Source organism: Urtica dioica, chromosome 8 (assembly GCF_054948205.1).
Source record: "Urtica dioica subsp. dioica isolate 48M chromosome 8, U.dioica_male_clone48M_v1_H2, whole genome shotgun sequence".
NCBI classification, from domain to species: Eukaryota; Viridiplantae; Streptophyta; class Magnoliopsida; order Rosales; family Urticaceae; genus Urtica; species Urtica dioica.
The window spans coordinates 36,448,399-36,457,178 of record NC_142763.1 but is presented as its reverse complement, the minus strand read 5'-3'; the positions used below and the strand labels follow the sequence as shown (position 1 = coordinate 36,457,178).

Below are 8,780 nucleotides of genomic sequence, written 5' to 3'. Positions count from 1 at the left end.
AGTGAATAAAAAAAAGAGCATATCCGAATTTATCACAAAATTACTGCAATTTTTTAATATAGTCTATTTATTCAAAGCACTGAAGTCCATCATAGAGATGCCTAAGAATCCCACCTCATAATAAATTTGACTTAACGACAATACATTTATGAGGACATAATCAAGTTCTTCCTTTACATACTATAATTAAAAAAATATGTATAAATAAAAATGTTTACTGCATGAATGTGTCCAATTTACAAATTGAGTATTTATATGTGTCCAATATATACATATATATACATATATATATGTACAATTTACATGTAAAGAAGTTGCAAAACTGAAAACCATAGTTGTGTGTTGTGTGTGGGGCCATAGATGGACCTTTGATTTGCTGTCATCAAGCTTTCCATTGTTAGTCTTTTATGTGGTTTGTCTGCACAGCTTGTAAGAGAGAGAGAGAGAGAGAGAGAGAAACAAGAGGAAAAAAAATATTAAAAACATTTATTTTTCAGTTGGTCCAATTAATTTATTATTTATATTTAGACTCTTCATCCAAAACACAACCCCATTCACTCTCAGCTTTCTCTCAACCTCCTTTCTTTTATTTCTTCTTTTTCACTTCACTTTGAAGAGAGAGAAAATCCAAAACCCAAACACAAAACCAAAAATCTAAAGCCAAAGCAAAAATCAATAAATTAGAAAAGCTCTCTCTTCTTTGATTTCTATGGATCTTTGGATCTGATTGTTCCTTCTCATTCCTATTGTTTATTCAATTGATGTCGAGATCTTCTCCTTCTTATGTGTTTATGAATAGTTGATTGATCGATTGCTTGATTCAAGGAGACATTCCAATTTATTGGGTAAGACTTTCTATATCTGTTGTTTATTAATTTTATTTACGGTTTCGATTATCAAAATTCTCGGAATAAGAATTGTGAAAAATGTTGAATTGTTCTTTGTCACAAGGCAATCCGTATAGCTTAGGGTTTTACCTTTTGATTTTGTCAATGGCGAAACTAATGAATCCCAGACTTTCTCGATTCAGGAAGAGAAAAAGTATATGAAATAATAAAAAAAATAAAAAAATAAAAGTATTCTTCCTTTGACCATTTTTTGTCAAACTTTTTGTAAATTAGTCACACGCACAAAAAAAAAAAAAACACTTTTGTATTTGTATATGTATGCCTGTATGGACATGTGCTTTCTGTTCTTAAATAGGAAAAAATATGTGAGCTTTGGGTGTTGATAATAGTCTTGCTCATATTGTTTGGTAATTTTGCTCTGTGTTTGTCATTTCCTTTGATCGATTAGTTCATTTTGGGGCTGGATTCAGTTGTTTGAATCAACAATTTGTGTTTCTTATTTTGGTTATTGTTGTGCTGTTACAGCGGGTTAGAAGAATCAAGGTGCTTGGAGAGTAAAATCCCTAGAAATTTGTAGAAGAAGAAGAAGAAGAAAGAATTGACGAAACCGAGCTTTGTTTTTAAGGGGAATTTTAATAATTAGTTACATGTTGGGATTTTGGATGGTGGTTTGGGTGAGATGAGGGATGTTATCGGAGTTGATGAACTTCTTGAGGGCCTGTTTTCGGCCGAGGTCGAAACGGTACGTTCACACGGGTTCAGAGTCGGGAGGGAAGCAAGACGGGCTTTTGTGGTACAAAGACTCGGGTCAACACTTTAATGGAGATTTCTCTATGGCCGTAGTTCAGGCCAACAACTTGCTCGAGGATCAGAGCCAGATTGAGTCTGGGAGCCTTAGCTCGCACGAGTCCGGGCCTTATGGTACTTTCGTCGGTGTCTATGATGGCCATGGCGGCCCCGAGACATCCAGATATATCAATGACCATCTCTTTCAGCATCTCAAGAGTGCGTTTCTCTCTTTCTTTTTTTCTCGGCCACAGAAATTAAGAGTAAAAAGTTAATTTCCGTGTAGTAGTAGCTATGGTGGATATAGCCTTTTCAATATACTTAGAACTAACCAACTCTGAGCTTCTATCGGTTTTGGGGTCTTTTTTTCTCCCTTTCATGTCAGTTTGTCTAACATCTACATCATGTTGCCTCATCGGACCCCAGAATCTGAAAATAGTATTTTTGGGGTCTTTTAATTTAAGAAGTGATCCATTATCATGTTTTAGTTTTAAAAGCTAGAAAGGGATACTGATTTTCCATCCCTTTCATAAGTTTCGAGAGACTTGCTTGGGACTCTCCCAAAAATCCTAAGCTTCCCTCCAACCTATTTTTCCTACCCCCCCACCGCTATGATCTTAACCTCGTCATCTTCTTCTCAAGCTCGGATTCAAATTTTACCGTATTATATTTGGGTTAAAATCCTGTCGCATTATGCAGGATTTACTTCGGAGCAACAAGCAATGTCGGCGGACGTGATTCGCAAAGCGTTTCAAGCGACGGAAGAGGGCTTCTTGTCCGTGGTGACTCGGCAGTGGCCCATGAAGCCGCAGATCGCGGCCGTCGGATCGTGCTGCCTCGTCGGAGTCGTCTGCGCCGGAAACCTCTACATCGCCAACGTCGGCGATTCCCGGGCCGTTTTGGGGAGGGTGATGAAGGCCACCGGTGAGGTTCTCGCGATGCAATTGTCCGCAGAGCATAACGCCAGCTTCGAGTCCGTGAGGCACGAGCTCCATTCTATGCACCCGGACGATCCCCATATCGTTGTTTTAAAGCATAACGTGTGGCGCGTCAAGGGTCTCATACAGGTAACTTTCTCCACTGATACTATCTATATATAGTCTCCACTTGTTTAATAATAATATAAAACACTGTTCCAGCTCATTTTCGATTATAGCTCAATAATTTGATTTTAAGGGTCCGGTCTACTGCTTGTGGGAGAAAACGAATTAACCTTGTGGTGGAATGGGATAACACAGGTTATGTTCTTGTGGGATCCAGGTAGATTCAAATAATACATGTAATTATTGGTCTGGTGGCACTTATGGGTCATAAAATAGTAAGGTTCCGAGACAAGAGAGGTTAGTTTAGTGATAGGTACATCGACCTGCACCAAAAGGTTTGTGGGTTAACTCTACACTAAATAGAAACATATGAGGTTTTAATGCGAGGTTATATGTGATTTTGAGTCGATTCTGCCAAGGGAAAACATATAAAATCACTCATCTGGCAATTTTATTTTTTGTTTATTTGACTGTTAAAATAGAATTTTAGTTTTTTTTTAATACCATTAATGGAGCTTAATTTATGTGAATCAGTCCAAGAACATTTAAATTGTTCAGTAATTTGAGAATAATTTTAGGCTTCTCTTCAGCTTTTTATGCAGGCCGAATTTTGACTTGATAAATATTCCTGTGCGATCCTCCAATATTTATGAGCTTTTTTCTTCTGTGTTTCCTACAGATTTCAAGATCTATCGGCGATGTTTATTTAAAAAAGGCCGAGTTCAACAGGGAACCCCTTTATGCGAAGTTTCGCCTTCGTGACCCCATTAAAAGGCCTATTTTGAGCGCCGACCCAGCAATCACAGTCCACCAATTGCAGCCTCATGACCAGTTTGTCATATATGCATCCGATGGGCTCTGGGAGCACCTTACCAATCAGGAAGCGGTTGACATTGTTCAAAACCATCCTCGCAATGTAAGTTTGTTATCTCTGATTAAAAAAATATTAAAAAATAAATAAATAAAAAAAACTGGTAATTTTTTTCTTCTTCGTAATATTGGCAACACACCTTTTAACCCATTAGTTGGTGTTCCATATTGCTCCATCAGCATAAGTACCTTCTTTGAGTCCCCTGCTGAAAAATGATGGGTTTTCATCATGGTAGTAGACAATCGTAAAGTTAAAGTTTCAGCTATTTTCTTGGGGGAAAAACCCAATTCACCTAAAAAAACTCCCTGGGGGAAAAACCCAATTCACCTTAAAAGATTCCCTTCTTTTGCTAACAAGTTACCTTGTTTTGGCTGTGTTGACTTGATACCCACTGTGATGCATTAATTTTTGGGGACTTTGTGTGTTTCTGGTGTATCTTTAATTTTCATGTGGCCCAGATTTTTAAAATTCTACACTTTTCTTTGTTTAGTTGTGCTAGTGGATGTATCACCAATTTATGTCTTATTTGTTTTCCCTTTGATGTGACATTATTTTTCCATTCTTTTTTTTTCTGGGAGTTTATCCTTTTTATGTGAAAGGGTATAATAATGCAGGCACATAAGGAGGTGTTAAAGTTAACGGTGATAATATAGATAATTTGTTTATACCATTATCCAGGGTGAAATTGGCTACACCGTTAAATACTTTCAAAAAATAAAATATAAACTTCTCATCTGGATCAGGGGAACTGTTATCTGGTTTACACAGATTATCCTTTGCGTGTGTGTGTGTGTTCACCGCAGTAACTCCTTTTGTTTAATAATATCTAGTAGCGAAAAACTTATTGCCTGTTTACCTGACAGGTAATACTCGCATAACATAGGTACTGCTAATGTTAATTAACTTGTGTTCGGGTACATGTAAATTCCGCTTTAGCCATTTACCCACACAAATTTCGACCATTTAGTTAGAGTCATGCGAATTGAAGCATGATTAGTTATTCATTAATGGTGCATCATCTTTTCTTGAATGGGTTAAATTGGATTTTAGATTAGATGATAAGAGGATAGCTCAGTGGTAAAACCACCTACTCCATAAAATTTGTTGAGTTGAATTATGAAAAAAATCTCTGTTAAACATAAATGCATTTAATGTAAAATAGTTTTTTTTTTTTTGGTTGACAAGTTATGAGGTTAATTAACCTTACCGATTAAAGGAAAAATAGAAAGTTGATTTTTTTTTTTTGGTTGACAAGTTATGAGGTTAATTAACCTTACCGATTAAAGGAAAAATAGAAAGTTGAATGAAAAAAACATTGATCAAACAAAATATGGGTTTCTGAACTTTTTTCAGGGAAGTGCAAAGCGATTAGTGAAAACGGCTCTCCAAGAAGCAGCGAAGAAGAGGGAGATGAGGTACTCGGACCTGAAGAAGATCGACCGCGGAGTCCGACGCCACTTCCACGATGACATCACCGTGGTCGTCGTCTTCCTCGACTCGAGCCACGTCAGCCGTGCCAGCTCAGCATCGAAGGTCCCGACCGTCTCGGTCAGAGGCGGCGGGATCACCTTGCCCTCCAATACTCTCGCGCCATGTGCCACGCCCACCGAAACTGGCCACACCTGAATATCTCTCTCTCTCTCTCTATCCCTCTCTCATCATCTGTTGTATTATTCCCTCATGTGTGAATACCAGGTAGCTCGGAAAAGAGGTTAAAACAAAAAACAAACGAAGAAAGAAAAGGAAGCCTTGAAATTCTTTAATGTATACTGTAACTTTTTTTTAACTGGAAAAACTAATACTTGCATTTTAGCCTTTTGAGAAGAAGACTTTTTTTCCTTTTTTTTTCTTTTTTTTAAAAGATAACAATAATAGTACGAGTAGTATTAGTAGTTTCCATGGCAAGAAGCAAAAGGAGCCAGTTTCTTGGCTTTTTTTTTGTTTATTTTTTAATTAATTTTTGTTCCTATCTTCTCTCTTCTCTATGTTGAGATTTTTGTCACATAAATTCTGTGATAGAAAAAAAAAAAAGATTATCTTGCTTCCATTTCTTTGCTTGTTCTCTGTTGATAGCTTCTTCACCGATGACACTTGATTAGAATAGCTCATAGTACACTAGATTTACCAACGAATGTTATGCATTTTTTAACAAACGACTATTATTAATAGTTGAATTTGCAATCTCTATATGATGTCCCCTATACTGGGAAAATAGCCGGTGCTTTATTTAACCAAGGCCGAGAAAGTGTACTTTTTTTTTCTTTTGCATTTGCTAAACGAGCGTAGAGCAATATTAGCGAAGCTGTGTTAACTTATTTGGTTCACTTTTCATTGCAATCTCTGAAGAAAGAATATTTCTGACATCCCAAACAGGCTGAGTCTGACACCCAATACCGACTCATTTGGCCTTGAAATTAGGTGTTTGCTTGCTTGAATCAAGGAGAGCCAAATTTATTATATAAAAAATTATCACTAACTTGAGCAATTACATTTAAAGGGCAACAAGAACAGGGAACGAAAATTAGATTTTCTTCCCTAAATTTTTTTCAATATAATAATGATAACCGATTTCCGACTCCTTTTTTAACAGCTAAATTAAAGGAAGTCAAAATGCATTGGTAGTTTACAAGACTGTCATAAGCAGTTTATTTACAAGAAGCAAAGCAAAGGTTCACACATGTAAATAAATATAATTAAATTATCAAAGGAAGTCAAAATACTTTGGCAGTTTACAAGACTGTCATAGCAGTTAATCACACAATTACAAGGAGCAGAGCAAAGTTCGCGCGCGTGTGTGTGTGTTTGAGAGAGAGAGAGAGAGAGAGTACAGTACAGATTATGTATTGCAAGAAGCTGTCGCCTGCAATGTGTAATCAATGGGGTCCTGCTTTTATGGCCGGGTATTTTTATTGAAAAGAGTTATAAATGAAAAAATAAAAATAAAAATCAGCAATATAAATATGGAAAAGAGAGGAAGTAGGGAGTTACGAGGCATGATAAAGACTACACTTTTTTTTCTTCTTCTTTTTTTTTTTTTTTTTTTTTATTGGGTTCATTTTTCTCTCTCTTGAGCAGGGCATATTCTCGTTAACCCACAAAGAAAGCACCTCTTATTTTTGCTCCACCTAATTTCGTTTGTTAAATTTTACCTCTAATCTTACTTTTCTAACTAAACTAACCAACAATGCACGTTTCTTGAGGCTTTACATGGACATCTCCGACCCATCCCCATTGTCCATCTTAAAATCATCTTGTAAACAATAAACGTTATGTATCTCTAACTAAAGCAGGCCATATGGAATCCGGAAATTGGGATCCTCTGGTTACGTCTCATATTTTGCGGGAAATGAGACTCCCGAAACCGTAAAAAATGGTACCGGGAAATCTCGGAACCATTTTTCACGGTACCGAGAATTCCCGATACCATATTTCGCGGTTCCGGGATTCCAATATTTATTTTTTTTTCATTTTATTTTAATCATGAATACATTTAAAAACTAAACGTGGATCTCAGTTCCGTCTCATTTCCCGGATGGTTCTGGGACAAAAGTCCCGGTACCACATTTACTAATACGGTTTTTTCTCATTTCCCATATGATACCAAAAATACGGGAAACGGGATCCCGCGGGATCCCATATGGCCACCTTTATCTCTAACTCATCTCTATTTTAACTATTTTTAAGAGTGCAATTTAAACTTAGCTGACCTAATTAATAATTAAAAATAAGGTTTTCTCTTTTTTGGTCGAAATTTAAAGGTTGAAATTCAATTAATCAAATTTTAGTAACAATTTATTCTAATAGAGAATAGGGAGCTAGTACTATCACGCGATATGCAATACACATTGTTATATAGTGATTTTTCACTACTAGAGGTATAAGAGGTTGTGACTTATCGTGTGGCGAAGTTATGGCCCAGGCAAGCGATCCAAGTGACTAGGACTTCACGTTCTGGCCTGGGCGAGAGATCTAAGTGGTTAAGAATTATGGTTTTAGTTCGAGCAAGACGTCTAAGAGACTAAGACTTCTCGTCTAGCGAGACCTCTGGCTGGGCGAGACTCCTAAACTCTCTCCTTCTCCCCCTCTCAATTTTTACATTTAGCAATCAGACTAATATTGAACATCGGAACGTGCACTATAGGGTAAATCACTATGCGCATCTCTAGCTCATTTTCTATTTTTCAAGTGACGAGGTCTGAAACTATTTATCGATAAGATGAAACCACCGAGATCAAAGATGTCACCACATTTGATCTCATGTGAGGTCATTGCGTTCGGCCCTAGATCGAACAACATGGGATATTGAAAGTTAGTCCCAAAAACAATATTTGATAAGTACATTTTATACGTACTAATCTCTCTTTTTAAAGTGTGATTCTAGCAAGTTCTAAAGTGTATTTGAAGGTTATTTGGTGTCTTATAGTGAATTTAAGATTTTTGGGTGCTAAATTGAACTTTGGGAGTTGCTTAGAAGACAACGGGTCAAAATGGCAACTTTTGAGATAAGTCAATGAAGATTGGAGCTGGTCAACGCCTAGGTGTACCGCACTGAAGAGGCTGCAACAAATCCTGGAGAGACGACCGCCAGAGCGCCGCGAAGACGAAGATTTTTCAAAAATTCGCATTGGCGCGCCGCGCCAGTTGTTCAGCACGCCACACAGATCCCCTGCACGGCGCGCTAAAGCCCAGATCAAGAAGGTTAATTATCCAATTTTAGACGTTTTTTTGTCTTTGATCCAATCCAATGACCCATGTTGTCTGAAAAACACCCTAGACCTATATCTTCGACCTTATAACCTCAAAAATACATCTTTTCCTTTGTTTGAGTTTTCATTTTATTTTTTGGTTGCTTTTGAGAGCTTTTGAAAAGAGAAAAAGTGATATTCGTTGGAATCGACGCCTCTGACGAATCTCTTGAGCTCAACTTCAATTGTTCTTCTTTCTCCCTTTCTTTTATTATTTTGCTCTAGATTATTGTTGAACATCATTTATTTAATATGAATTCGTTTAGTTTTATTTTTTGTTATTTTGCTTTTGACTATTATTTTTGCTTAGTTTTGTTTATGGATTCCTTTAGGCGCTAGATTTTTATGGGCCTGCGATGTAGCCCAAGCCGATGTTAACATGTTGATGATTCTCTAATATTTGTCTATTGCTCATTTTCAATATTGTTTGCTTGATTATTAGTCATGCTTATTGTTAGTTCATTCGTTTGCTACCACTGAATTATTT

The 8,780-nt window shown here is 36.8% G+C and overlaps 1 protein-coding gene across 1 annotated transcript; it reads left to right on the top strand.

The window, feature by feature from the left end:
* The first annotated feature begins 518 nt into the window (after positions 1-518).
* LOC149389581 (putative protein phosphatase 2C 46) lies at positions 519-5,366 on the top strand. Its single transcript, XM_089621967.1, has 5 exons — positions 519-845; positions 1,374-1,853; positions 2,334-2,701; positions 3,357-3,593; positions 4,902-5,366. The coding sequence occupies exons 2-5, from the start codon at positions 1,535-1,537 to the stop codon at positions 5,172-5,174; spliced, it is 1,197 nt and encodes a 398-aa protein (XP_089478093.1). The 5' UTR covers positions 519-845; positions 1,374-1,534; the 3' UTR covers positions 5,175-5,366.
* The last annotated feature ends 3,414 nt before the right edge of the window (positions 5,367-8,780 follow it).